Source organism: Amblyomma americanum, chromosome 7, assembly GCF_052857255.1.
Source record: "Amblyomma americanum isolate KBUSLIRL-KWMA chromosome 7, ASM5285725v1, whole genome shotgun sequence".
Lineage (NCBI taxonomy): Eukaryota > Metazoa > Arthropoda > Arachnida > Ixodida > Ixodidae > Amblyomma > Amblyomma americanum.
This window is the reverse complement of record NC_135503.1, coordinates 77,661,676-77,676,190: the sequence shown is the minus strand read 5'-3', so window position 1 is coordinate 77,676,190 and position 14,515 is coordinate 77,661,676. Positions and strand designations below refer to the sequence as shown.

The 14,515-nt window shown below is 49.4% G+C and overlaps 1 protein-coding gene across 1 annotated transcript in view; it reads right to left on the bottom strand.

The window, feature by feature from the left end:
- LOC144097828 (aurora kinase C-like) overlaps positions 1-14,515 on the bottom strand; it is a 41,792-nt gene that overhangs the window by 15,657 nt on the left and 11,620 nt on the right. The window contains exons 4-5 of the mRNA XM_077630452.1: positions 13,952-14,031; positions 7,618-7,756 (exon numbers count right to left, since the gene is read on the bottom strand). Of these exons, the coding sequence (XP_077486578.1) occupies positions 7,618-7,756; positions 13,952-14,031 (219 nt within the window). The remainder of the gene's footprint in view (positions 1-7,617; positions 7,757-13,951; positions 14,032-14,515) is intronic.

Genomic DNA, 14,515 nt, shown 5'->3' with positions numbered 1-14,515 from the left:
ACATGCTAAGCATGGAGCCCCAGCTCAGACTCCACTGCATCCGTTTACATGTGCTTTTAAGCACTTGATTAACAAAGGACTAAGGGCGGTCATTTCCAGTGGCCCGCCCAAAGCATCAATTCTCCAATCCAAAATAACATGCGAGATGGGGACCACCCCTTGGGTTGGGCTTAGCCTCGAACCCAGAGTCTGTTAACAATACAAACTAAATAAACAACAAAAACGCCACCACTCTCTCTCAAGTGAGAGTATACACAGGCTCTCTCTTCGGAGCTAATTCACTAGCGCCTGTCTTTCCACATTCTTGGCGAGTACTGCCTGTCCGCCATGACAGGTGTCCGTCACGGCCCTTCTGGGAATGCGCTTTTGTTCACGAGGCACGGCGGGAAGCTGTGGGTGCCTTCCCGGCGATAGCCCACGTCGAAAGGGGAAGGAGGGAAGGAATGTTGTCTTCGCGGTAGCGCATAGCGTCGGCTGTGGTACGGCGCGCTCTGGCCCGCTGACAGCTCCCTTGTCCTGGAATGTGCCCGGAAATTGGGGAGGATAAAGCCTGTTTCCCCGGGGCGGCGGCGGGTCCGGTTGTTCTGGTCGTCACTCAAAGAGCATGGCTGGGTAATTGATGATGCCGCTGTCACGGGTCTCCGTCTACGCCGCGCCGTCGAACGTGGATCCTCGTAGCACACACGGAATGTCACACTCGCTCACCCTCCAGAAGAATGTTCTCCGAACATTTGAGTCCACGCAGCTCCCCTTGTCTTTCTGAATCGCCTCGCACAGTGCGTCCGACAAAACACTTTTCGCTGCACTCAACACCACTGCACAACACCATATGCCTCCGCTGTCAATACTGGCGTCTCCAGGGGCAGCACTGATCTTCTTTTACAGATAAACATGAAACTCAGCACCCAAGCCTCTCCTTTCTAGTCCAAACTGGACGAAATAAATTTACCACAGTTACAAAGGAGCTCCCACTTCTAGCACGATCACGGCACAGACAAAAATATAGATAACGAAAGGAAGTAGGGCAGGTTCTGCATGCGCTCCGCATGCTCTCCTGTGAAGGTGTTACTTAATGACAGAAAGGTTTAACTACCAACTCCGATAACTTAACACATAAGCACATAGCAATGTTATGAGCTGCGGCATTACACAATTCTAACCAGTTCACAACTCCGCTCTGTTTACGCCATTAGTCCGACTTAGCTTTCCGATTTCGCAGCGGATATCGGCCTTCATGAGTCATACTAAGTAAGTCTGTGCCCCTTTGTCTGCTTTGGGACTCGCGAGGGCTCGTGGCAGGAGCCTCTCCTGGCGTTATCTGCGCGGCAACCTCGCGCGCTTCTTCTTCTAGCAATGCATGAAGTAAATCCGGTGGCATTCCGGCCGTCACCTCGGGCGCCTGCCGAACAAATGCAGGAGAGGGCGTTTCTTGCGAACTATCTGCGTGCTCCGCTTCACTTCTGTCCCCATCAAAATCCGCGCTTTCCCTTTCCTCATTTCGTGAATACTGAACCGGTGCCGACTTGAGGCGATTTGCGTGTATCCTTATCAAACGCCGGTTCACGTCTCGGACTCTGAAGTTTACCGGAGAAAGCTTCTCGACAACCTCGCACGGTCCTCTCCACTTCGTCTGGAACTTACGAGCTAGCCCAATCTGCCTTTGGCAGTTTTCAATGTACACGCTGTCCCCCACATCAAACGGCGCGTCTCTAGCACTGCGATCGTGCACCTCCTTCCTGTGCTTCGCCGCTTTCTTTAAGGACTCCTTTGCGATGTCCCTCGCCACTTGCAAGCGCGATTCTAGCTCAACCTTATAGTCGTCCAGTGAAGCGTATGGGACACGACGGGGGCCCTCTGGCACTTCACTAGGCTGGTCCGGGTCTCGGCCGTAGAGAAGAAAGAATGGCGATTCGCCCGTGCTCTCGTGTGCTGCGGAATTGTAGGCAAACATTGCATACGGGAGCCACAAGTCCCAGTACCGCTGGTCGCGCGAAACAAAATGCGACAGGAACCCGGCCACGGTTTGGTTCAGTCGCTCCACCGCGCCGTTGCAAGCCGGATGGTACGGTGTTGTCTGCTTCTTAGCGATCTTAAGCAGCTCGCAAACTCTCCTCATTAGCTGCGACACGAAGTTCGTTCCCCGATCTGTCAAGAGTTGCCTCGGGGGTCCATGTCGGAGCACGATCTGTTCGACAAATGCTCTTGCAACCGTGTCTGCCTTCTGATCTGGGAGTGCTACCGCTTCCGCGTATTTTGAAAGGTGGTCGACAAATACTAAAATGTACTTGTTTCCGGAAGTGGTCGTGGGCAATGGGCCCATTATGTCCATACCTGTCCGCTCGAAGGGAGCCGAAACCTCAGGGAACGGCTGAATTGGAGCTGGTCTTCGTCCCTTGGGTGTTTTTCTTTCGAGACAGGAATGACACTTCGCACAGTAGTCTCTAACATCCTGTCGCATGCCACTCCAAAAGTACAAACGCTCCACACGCCTGTGTGTCTTCGCTACGCCAAAATGACCGGCGCATGGCGCATCGTGAAACGCGCGAAGAACCCTTTCTGTCCACGACCGAGGTATGACGACTCTCTCCCAAGCGTTTTTCTCTGGTCTCCCTTTCCTGGTTGGCCTCGTGCGCCGACACAGGGTGCCGTCTTTGTCAATGAAATAACCTAGCTGTTCGGGGTGAGACGGTGCGCCCTCTAAGCTTTCGATTATTCGCTTCAGGTCAGGATCTTTGCACTGCTCTGTGCGTAATTCGGCGGGGTCGACTACGGGTACAAACTCTTCTATAGCTGCCACGGCAGCTGTGCGGCTGAGTGCATCAGCATTCAGATGTGTCTTTCCTGACTTGTGCTCAACTTCAAAGCAGTATTCCTGCAGGTGTAGATTCCATCTAGCGAGTCGCGAGCTAGGGTCCCTGACACTCATCACCCATTTCAGAGGATGGCAGTCTGTGACTAGCTTGAATTTGCGGCCGTAAAGGTAGCATCTGAAGTGCTTTACTGCCCAGACAACGGCGAGGCACTCCCTTTCCGTAGCTCCGTACTTTTGCTCTGTGGGGCTCAGCTGTCGGCTAGCAAAAGCAACGGGATGTTCTTTGCCCTCGATAATCTGAGATAGCACGGCACCAACTGCGAACTTTGACGCATCTGTGGCCATAACGAAGGGCAAATTAAAATCCGGGTGGCGCAACAGCGGTGCACTCATTAGCTTCCCTTTCAGGGCCCCAAAAGCATTCTCCGCGTTTTCGTCCCAGCGAAATCCGACATTTTTGGCTGTTAAGGCGGTGAGCGGCTTAGCGAGCTTGGCGGACTCCTCTATGTGCCTTCGGTAGTAACCGATCAGGCCGAGAAACTGCCGGACCTGGCGGACGCTAGTCGGGGATGGAAAATCCGAGACACACCTTAGTTTCTCAGGGTCCGGTCGCACGCCGTCAGCTGAAACAACGTGCCCGAGGTATTTCACCTCGTTTTTGAGGAATTGGCACTTAGAGGGCTTCAGCTTGAGACCCGCTGCTCTTAGTCGCACCAAAACCTGCTCAATATCGCGCAAATGGTTATCAAAACTGTCACTGTATATGATAATGTCATCCATATACACGAAGCACAGCCTCCCCAGAAGACCTGCCAGGATAACATCAGCGGTTCTCTGCCAGACAGCAGGGCTGTTGGCCAGACCCATCGGCATTCTTTTCCATTCATAGTGCCCTGAGGGCGTGTTGAATGCCGTTTTCTCGGCATCTGCCGGATCCATTGCTATCTGCCAGAATCCCGCCGCCATGTCCACTACCGTGAAGTACCTGGCAGAGCCCAGCTGAGAAAGCGTCTCCTGTATATTGGGGATGGGGTATGGATCGATGCGAGTTACGGCATTTAGTTTGCGGTAGTCCACTACTAATCGATATGAGCCATCTGGCTTTTCCACCAATAGTGCTGGTGCTCCCCAGGGTGACTTTGAGTGTTCGACAATGCCGCGATCAATCAGGTCCTGCACCTGCCGCTCCATCTCCTCACGTTGGGAGTAAGGAATCCTGTACGCACGCTGGTAAACGGGCGATGAAGTGCCGGTTTCTATCCTGTGCTTTATAACGCCACAGCAGCCCAAATCCAGGTTGGACGCGGCGAATACCTCCGAGTAGTCGTTCAGCAAACCAGCCAGAGCCTCCCTCTCCCTGGATTTTACGTGAGAAAGATCGAACGACACCTTTGGAGCAGCCGAAGGACTAGCATGCTCTACAGTTGCGAGTACCGTATCGGTGGGCTCACGTTGCTCTATCGCAGAGGTGAAGAAAGCCAATGTTTTGTTCTTGGGAAGGCTCAGTGGCTGCTGGCTACAGTTAACCACCCGTAGGGGCACTCTGTGGGCGTCATTAACTGTCACGAGGCACGCGGCTGCCTTCAGGCCATTGCTGAGAGAGTCGACCGGCTCAAGCACTCCCACGGCGCCGCTCTCTACATCTGAAGGCACAAATGCGTACAAAATGTGCTCCGACCAAGGAAGGACGACCGCCTCCTCGACCAGCCGGACGGCAACCCGCGAATATACCTTCTCCAATGATCCCACTGTTTGACGGGTGTCAATATCGGTAATGCGAATCTCAACCCCTCTCCTGTTCAAAAACGGAACTTTTGAGCCGCCCGCATTAACCTCTTCCTCAGAGAATGAGACTACTACCTTCCCTTTTCTCAAAAAATCCTGCCCTAATATACCTGACACTCCGTTTGGCAGAGACACCGTGTCCGGGCATACGTAGCAGGGGTGCTCCAATGCAATTCCGCCGAGAGAGAAGTGTAACCGGTAGAGTCCACTTATGCCAAGAGTATCCCCCGTTATGCCTACAAATTTGGTTGCCATACCACCAGACGCTTCCAACACCTCGCGGTACCCCTTCCTTCGAAGCGTGTTAAAACTGCTCTCCTTAAGCAATGTCACCTTTGACCCCGTATCTATCAACAATTCCATGCAACAACCATTTAACTTGCAACGCACAACAGGGCATGCCTCGTCGGCCACACAAACTACCACCACCTCATCATCCACTGCTCCCTCCCCACGCTCCTCAGGCTGGGGAGGACTAACTAGTTTTTTGTCTCGGTATCTGGAGCCCCGCTGTAGGCTTGCTTAGGGCGTGTCTCGCCTGCTTCTCTTTGTGGCTCCCCACGGCGCACGTTTTGGCAGAACCTGGCGATGTGTCCGCGACCCTGGCAAGCGAAGCATACGATTTCTTCAAAATCTCGCATACCGCGCCTGTAGCTTTGTGGCGGTCTCCGGTTTCCAGCGAATGAGCGCTGTTGAGCGCGCGCTTCAACCTGGCGTTCTGCCTGCTGAGATAGCAGCTGTTCTAAGCGATCTAATCGCTCTGTCAAGAGAGCAACCTCAGGGTTGAGCACCGCTCTCTCTATGACGCGCACTCTCGCTGCGGCTGTCGTTAACGCCTCATTTCGTTCCTCATCCAATGCGGCCTCCACGGCTTGGTCGAAATTGCTCGGCTTGCGCGAGAGCACGAACCGGCGCACGGGGTCTTGCAGACCAGCCACGAACAAAGCGGTCATTTCCTCTTTAAGTATATCCTCCGCGTATTTCTTCTTTAGCTGGTCTCCTTCCTCCTCCCTGCTTAACGTATCGCGCGCTAAGCGCTGAAGCCGCGACGCAAACGTTCGCGCGTCCTCCCCTACCATCTGTACGGCGTCACGGAACCTCTGTACCCGCACGTGACGTGGTTCAGTGTCGAAATGCTCGAACGCGAGCTTCTTAAATTCCGCAAATGATTTTGTGGATTTTACTTTTTCGTCTCGCCATGCAAAATCATGAGCAGCTCCTGCCATCTTACACCTCGCCATTCCCAGCATTTGAGCATCGGACCATCCCCCCATTTTCCCAATCTCTTCTAGCATGGAAAAGAAATCGCAGATTGGAACCCCTGTCTTATCTCCCGTAAACGTCGGAATGACGCTTCCTAATGCCAGCATGCTTGCTCCGAGCGACGGCTGTGGAGTGGGAGCTCCCTCAGATAAAGACATTTTTTTTTCAAGCCCTCCGGTGCCTCAAGCCTCTCAAATGGGGGTAAAAGTCCCACAATCAGTCCCGTGATTCCCTTTTGATTACAATTTTGAAGTCATGAATGTCACAGCATTCAGAGGACATTTGCTTTTGAGACCCCACTTCTGACACCAGTGTGATGACCCCGATAATGCGCAGGTCCACACGGGACGGAGAGGCAAAGAGACACCGTATGGCTCAGTTTAAACAAACAGGTATATTCAATAATTACGCATGATGAAGATTATACATCAGAGGCTGGGGCGTCCGAGCTTACGTGCCGACGACTTCATGGGGGCGATGGAGTGGCTCCGGAGTTGGGCTCGAGCGGTTGCTGGCAGAAGCTGCACGCCGTCGGGCTTCGGCGCTGAAGGCCCTTTTGGCGAATGATGTCGTCCTGAGCGTGTATGCAGTAGAATTTCAATAGCCGTCCGTTTCTTCGAGGATGGTTCCCAAACCCTTCCTCTAGTGTCGTTCGGCTTGGAAGATGAACAGGAGGCGAGCTTGTAGATGATGACAGCAGAGCATAATTTTACAACATACATATACAGAGAGTTAAACTGGAAAAAAGCAGAACTGAATTTACAAAAGAACAAACTTTGCACTACTTTACTCATCGACCGGGCAGGTTAGTGCCTAAGTAGCATCACATTACATGCTAAGCATGGAGCCCCAGCTCAGACTCCACTGCATCCGTTTACATGTGCTTTTAAGCACTTGATTAACAAAGGACTAAGGGCGGTCATTTCCAGTGGCCCGCCCAAAGCATCAATTCTCCAATCCAAAATAACATGCGAGATGGGGACCACCCCTTGGGTTGGGCTTAGCCTCGAACCCAGAGTCTGTTAACAATACAAACTAAATAAACAACAAAAACGCCACCACTCTCTCTCAAGTGAGAGTATACACAGGCTCTCTCTTCGGAGCTAATTCACTAGCGCCTGTCTTTCCACATTCTTGGCGAGTACTGCCTGTCCGCCATGACAGGTGTCCGTCACGGCCCTTCTGGGAATGCGCTTTTGTTCACGAGGCACGGCGGGAAGCTGTGGGTGCCTTCCCGGCGATAGCCCACGTCGAAAGGGGAAGGAGGGAAAGAATGTTGTCTTCGCGGTAGCGCATAGCGTCGGCTGTGGTACGGCGCGCTCTGGCCCGCTGACAGCTCCCTTGTCCTGGAATGTGCCCGGAAATTGGGGAGGATAAAGCCTGTTTCCCCGGGGCGGCGGCGGGTCCGGTTGTTCTGGTCGTCACTCAAAGAGCATGGCTGGGTAATTGATGATGCCGCTGTCACGGGTCTCCGTCTACGCCGCGCCGTCGAACGTGGATCCTCGTAGCACACACGGAATGTCACACTGTGCAAACTATTCCTACTAAAGATGCCAAACCAGCTAGCAGCTAGGATTAGCCATTACCATGCACCCCTTGTCATTCAACTGACAGGTGGTCCCTGCAGCAGAATCTTCGCATAGCCACAGGCGAAGAAACAAGCTCCGTCATTAATCAATGCTGCAAAGCAGCCTAAGGGCACGTGATCTGCACCACAGCACTTTTCCTGACATCTTTGATGAGGACAGAGCACTCACTGTGGCGGCCTGCTGGTCAGTGAATCGCCTTGCCAACCGCAGACGGTGATACAGCTCCCCCTGCGGAGCGTACTCCAATATGAGGTAGATGCGGGTCTCGTCGTGGAACCAGTTGTAGAGACACAGGATGTTTGGGTGTCTGCGAGGACAGGCATAAAGTGGCCACTGAGCAATTGCACCCGCCCAGTCTGTACCAGTGGTCCCTAACAAAGTACACGGTATGGTCTGTGTTAGCCTGCATTGAAAGGCTCACATAACAGTGTTGTACATGTAAATTGGAACTCTTAAGAATACAGATTTAAACAATTCTATGTACCCCTTTTGTCAAAAGTAACTGAGCAACAGATTTTTACTTCTCAATTGCTGTATAGCGGAGCCTTTACAGTACCCCTAAAGACCGGAAATTGTCCAAATATGAGGAGAAGGGTTCGCCTTACTTTACACAGATTCAGAGCTTAATGGCTGCCATAAGTTCTTCGCTACGTGGCTAAGAAACAAACTACCGCTGCCCGGTTATTTTTGGCAAAGATGCTACATTTGTAAGTGCTCAAAAACAAGCCCCCAGAAGATACACAATAGAAAGAAAAAACAGAAAGGGATATTTAAAAGGTAGACAAGGTATGCCAAGAAATCATTTTCTCAGTCCTCAACTAAAAACCCGTACACACTCAATTAGTCCGCATAACAGGCTCGCTATAACTGCATCTGCTTTCCTAAACCCCAATTACAATAAAAAATAGGAATAATAATGGCTGCATTGGCATCTCAGAAAAATAAGTAAATGCAAGATATCCTCCAGACTTTCACAACTGTCACACTAACATGGTCCCATGCAGTTCTCACCGTACACAGAAAGTGCAGTATTCACATGATAGTGCATATGGTTTCCGGTTCCATTCTCATGCATGTACTATTCTGAGCACTACGTCAAAATTCTTAAGCCCATTTCCAGTACAGTTTGTTTTAAGTTCTAATCTATACATCTTCCATGGTAACTGCAAAATGCTCACCTCAAATAAGAATAAATTCAACAGTAATTATTCGCTTCATCTTTAACCAGCGGAGAAAACAATTCCTCCACCAAGGAGTGCACCACATTTCTCAGAAGGCAGCCACCAGTTCTTACTTCACAATTTTTTCTTTGCCTTGACAGCATGTGCATTCTGTATACCTTAAAAAAAAGGCTGCCATTGCAGTGCTTTCCAAGCATCTGTAATAGCAAGTGGACAGCTGCATCAAGCAGGTTGCTCACCAGAGGTACTAAAAGGGCAGCTGAACCATTTTCTTGAGGATTCGAGCTTCAGTTCAAACGTATGCAGATTGGAGGTAATTAATTAGCATACCATGTTTGTTTTGTTTCTTTTGCACTAGCACTTTAAACAGTGATGCAACCATCAATTGTGGCTGCAGAAACTTTCACGCATCCCTGCATGGCACAGTGTGAGGTTCAGTTCGGCAGCAGCGGATGACAGAAGGTGTATTACGAACTCATCAGCTTGCGCTGGCGGCAGTGCAGCCAGAACTGGCAGCACTGGTGTGGGAGCGCATATATGCATCAACATTCCTGGAGGAAAGAAAACTCAGGAGAGGCCCCCGCTATCCTAAAGCACCTCTGTTGTCGCTGGTGTAAAACGCCATGGAGGGGCTTTACACTATCCAAGCTGCACGCCAAAAAGTGTGCCGGAAGTTACACGCTTTCACAAGGACTACTTAAAGTCTTTGGTGACGGCACAACGATGTAGTCTGCTGCAATACCTGCTGCGCATGCGCAAGCGCGCTGAGACGACGGCCAAGTATAGGAGGGAAGCAGGAGGCAGCCAGCTTCAAACAAAGTCACGTAACTGCCTCTCCTGAGTTCTTTCCTTCCTTCATGTACCATATAAGCGCGTGTAAGGGCCGCACTTTTTTTTCCACATTCAAGGGGCAATTTTTGGGGTGCAAAAAAAATTTTTTTTCAAGTAAAAACATGCCAATCGGAGAATGAGCGCCATTTATTCTATGTTGAATCATCATTCGCGGAGTCTTCTGACTCTGGTGCTGTGCTCTGCAGGCTCATCCCACAAGAAGTTGCAAAGCATGTCCATTGTTAACGCGTAGTCGTTGTTCCTCACTTCCATCACAAAGCAGAGCACCTCTTCTTCCAGTTCAGGAAATTTGCATGGCTTGCCTCGGAAAGCGTGCTTTGCAGCTTGTGTTCCTCAATACACCCTTTTTGGTTGCGCCATTGTCGGACAGAATTCTCGGCCACGTTGAATTTCCTTCCTGCCGCACACTTGCCGCGTTCGAGAGCAAACTCCCAGCCGTGTAGCTACTAAGGTGTTTGCCCATTGTGCTAAGGTTGCAACGCTCGGCAGCAGCATACAAAAGCCACAACCATGACTCCCGTGCCTTTGACGGGCACAAAAAATTCGGCTGTGGTTCAACTCTGCTGAACCTGGTTAGTTGGAGTGAAAGGTTGGTTATGCTTGGTTAGACATGGTTTCTGTCGTGTAATTTACATGCTCATTAATAAATTATTCATGAACTCCTCAGAGCATAACTAGAAGATACGTTTCTAAGACATCTGTGCATTCAATAGAGGCGCGCCATCTGCTGGACCACCGCCGTACACAGCCTGTTGGGGTTTCAGTGGCTGCCACATGATGGCACTATGACTGCACGCCATACCGGAAATGTACTTCGCTACTCGCTTATTTGGGATATCTGTAATTTACGTGCTCATAATTGAAGTATTCATGCATGCCTCAGTACATATCCCGAAAATACATTTCCTAGACATCTCTGCATTCACTATATGCGACTTCACTCACTTTCAAAAGTCGAACAGGCATTCCATTTCCTCGCTGTTTTGTTTTCCTTAGAATTCCTGTACAGTCTATCCAGAAGACAGATTACAAGAGTTCTGACTGAGACATTGTTTCTTGCACCGATGTATCAGCCTTACCTCTCCATTCTAGACAATCCTGTGTTAAAGCGGGTGCAACGGATGTGTGTTGAAGCGGCCGCAGGCTTTCTTTATTTATTTATTAAACTTCACAAGTCTACCTTACCTGTCAAAATGCGCACTGTGAGAAACGGACTTTGTGCCACGGTCCGTGAACTGTCACTTGTGTCAGCAGCCAGAAACTATTGATCATTGCTTTGTGTTCTGTCGTGATGCTGTGTTTTTTGGGACATTCCTCAACAGACGGTCAAAAAGAACATTGAGATTACGCCCTATACTATAAGATTTTTGCCTACAATGGAAGGTTCTAAGGTTCGAAGTGATCTTTTAGCACTCATAGGACTGTTCAGCCAGTGGAAGAGCCACTTGACAGAACACCATGCAGAGCCAACAAGATCATCAAAGTCTCTGTTCAGAGAGCAGTGGGCTATGGTGCGGGGGGTAAATACTGCACAGGATCGACCTCCTGCCTTGCTCCCTTTCCTCAATGCATGCATGCGTCTCCCGGAATTTTGATGTGGGGGCAAAGTGAGAGCAGGATTCTGGTGTGATTGTGTATGACGGGCTGCTGGATGCAACCTGCTTAAGTCAAACTTGAAGCCCGTCAGGGTGGCTGTATTTCCATGCAATAAGGAAAAAAAAGAAAGAACAGTCGTGGCGGAGTGGAAGCATCCCCATCTTGCATGCCGGAGGCTCAGGTTCGATTCCCACCTACACCACTGTTTTCTTCTTTTCTTTATTAACTGAGGCCGCTTCAAGGTCGTATCTAGGCCGTAACATGGCCTTCAAGGTTTGTATGCGAGAAGTGGAGCTTTCTTAAGGAAGGAAGGAATGACCGACCGACGGACCGACCTACCTACCTTCTATTTTGCTTTCAAAATCTGTAATTTGACAATATTTTCCTCTCTAAATTCACCCCTCCCTTGACTACCTCCACACAATCTTTTCCTCTCTAAATTCACCCCTCCCTTGACTACCTCCACCAATCTTCTCACCTTCCCTTCGTCCAAGTCGGGCCTTTCTCATCCAGTCTCCTGTCCTCCCCAGAAAATCCCAGTGCTCTATGTCTGTAGCTGTTCCCTGGGAGAGTGGGGCAAAGTTCTGTGCATCTCAATACCAAGTGCTCCATGGTCTCCGTTTCCATGGGGCAAAATGGTGTGGTTTCCGTGAAGACCCCAGAAGTAGTAACACTAAAAAGTATGTCCCCACCCTAAGCAAGGCGGTACGTGTAGGCTCCCTAGACTGCAAGTACAGCATTGTACTAGGTCAACATTTTTGTTTACAGTGATTCAGAAGGCAAGGATTGCGCTGTTATTTTGCAACCGGGCAGTAAGGAACCCTTGCACGCCGTATTCTTGCACAGGTGCGGTGTGGCGCGTATTTAAAATCCTGAAAGGGTTTTTCGAAGGAGTGAAAACTACACTTCTGTTTGCCTTCATGATATTTGGACTGCTCATGATGATTAACAAGGCACACAATACTCTAAACTTGTGACAAAATGGTACATAGGAGAGGCAAATGGCCGTCCCACCATTTATTTTTCACTTTGTGAGCCACCTGCAAAGCATTACCATTTGAGGACGATGTCCAGCTTGTTTTTGTTTTTTGTTCTGCAAGCACTAGAGATGTGCTGACTACCGGTCTTATGTTCTATCTGTTAGAATTTTCACATTTTCTTGAATTTAGGAACGCTATTATCTTTGCATCGAGCCTTTCTGTACCATGCTGATCTTGGCTTGTGTCTAGCCTTTACGCGCTCATTCTTTATCTTGCCCTGGAAAAAAGTTTCCTCGGCACTCAGTCTCTTCATTAAATATTGCAAGCCGAAGGACCACTTGCTCCAAACAGAAGATAAAATCGCCAGATGGAAAGAGCTACTGTTGATTTAAGATTGCATACCTGCCTGTATTATAGGTACACTTCACTGTACGACTTACATTGAAATAGTTTCGATACGACAAAATTAAACGAGACATTGTCCACCTCTGGCCACAGCCAAAAGTAGGTAATGCACAAGCAATTCTAAATTTGCACCAGTGAAACAGAAGCAAGAAGTGTGTGCCAGTTACTTTCACCACCAGATCGATGTGCTAAAATCTACTGGGCAGCGCGTAAGCAGCCTGAACTTTGCTCCAGTGAAACCAAAGCAAAAAGTGTGAGCCAGCTGCGTCACCAAGCACTAGGCGCCTTACAATTGATTTGAGCACCATGTGAGCAATCCGAAATTCGCGCCAGTAACATCGAGACAGGAAATGTGGGGCCAGTTGCTCTCGCCAACCGCTAGGTGTGCTAGAATCGAATGGGCCACTGGGGTCTATGGGAGCGTCCTCTCTCATTGATTCTTTCGCTAGGTATCTGCAGTAGCATATGGAAATGAGAAGCGAGGACAGACTCCAGCGGCTGGCCCAACAAGCGAGTCTGCCGTTGCTGCTATCCCAGCAGGAATGCCTCCTGTAGAAGCAGGCAAAGGCGGACGGACCAGCTGCAACTCTGGGGCTGAGCTCCTGGAAGCTCCATCAGCCGCTGACAACAATTCCACCAAATTCCTTATAAAGGAAGGCAGATTTATCAACTTTCTGGCTTGTGATGGTGGCAGCATATATAAGTGGTTGTCACAATAAAGCTCTCCTTCCTGTTCATGCGAAGTTGAGTTCTGTGCACATTACTGCAGCTGATATGGTGGTGATGTCACCAACTGGAGAGATCAGAGTTACACTGCTTCGGCCTGCATACTGCTGTGCGTTCTTGAATGCTGCCAAGCACCACAGCATGGGTTCTACCTTGACTGCTGCTTGTTTTCTTCTTTCTAGCTGTTTTACACTCATTTCTACCATTCAAAGTGGACCCAAATTTCCATTAGAAGTGTGCATAACTGATCCTCCCTGAGCAGCTCTCCTGAAGAGCAATGTTGGTCCCTCTTTCTTCCAGAAATCAATGAGAAAAAATGGTCAGTCCAGGTCTAGCCGTGTGAGACAACCTTTCTATGAGTTGCCCACAAATCAGCCACTGCTTACAAAACCATTCAGTAATGTAACATGTCCAATTAAACAATGTCGTCTTACTTCCAACAAGACTTCGCAGTCTTGTGTACTGCAGTTTTCAGAGCTGTACAAACAACATTCCTTCAGGTTGGATCAGAGTAGAACTGGAAGGCACTGATTGGGTTCCAACTGTGCCAACAAGTAAATAACAACATGCACACAAACTAGGTGAACACTGTCAAAAAGTGAGCAATGCACTGCAACACACAGAAATGTAAAAGAAAGAACTGGGAAGGAGATTGCATGCTAAACCCAAGCAGCATAAAAAATCTTCAAACAAGAGTGGAGTGCTAAAGATAAACGGGCAGTCCACTCATGCCAACATAGGCAAGAAACCAAGGAAGCTTACCTTAGATGGGACTGAATTTCGATTTCCCTCCGGAGCTGGTTCTCCATCGAATACTTGGCCAGTTTAGATTTGAACATTACCTGCGCACACAATTTTTACCAACAATCATCCTAAACACTGCTTGCTCAACTTTTGCAGGCCACATATTTCCGACAACCAAAGCAAGACAAATATTTCACAACTTGATACTGTTAATTGAGCACTATTTGTTGACTATTGTACAAACAGCGTTGCGGCCAAACTGCAAATGACGGATGTTTAGTATGACAAAAGTGCATCAACTTAATATCAAAAAAGGGACGTTTCTGTCAATCTGTCCAGATATTTTCAATACAGCAGAGCCCATCACTTGGAAAAGCAACAGTTCAATGAAGTTTTTCTCAGCTTTTGCTTCTTGTTCAACGTGCTTAATGCGGCAGTGATTTTCGGAGCCCTAATCACTGTGCATGGTGACCCACTGGTGGGTCACCCTTAAATTTTGTTGGGTGCAGAATGACCCCCTACTGAGCTTCCGGTAAAGCTGACTTATCGGAACCAAAGGTACAGTACAATAGCACCCTGGCT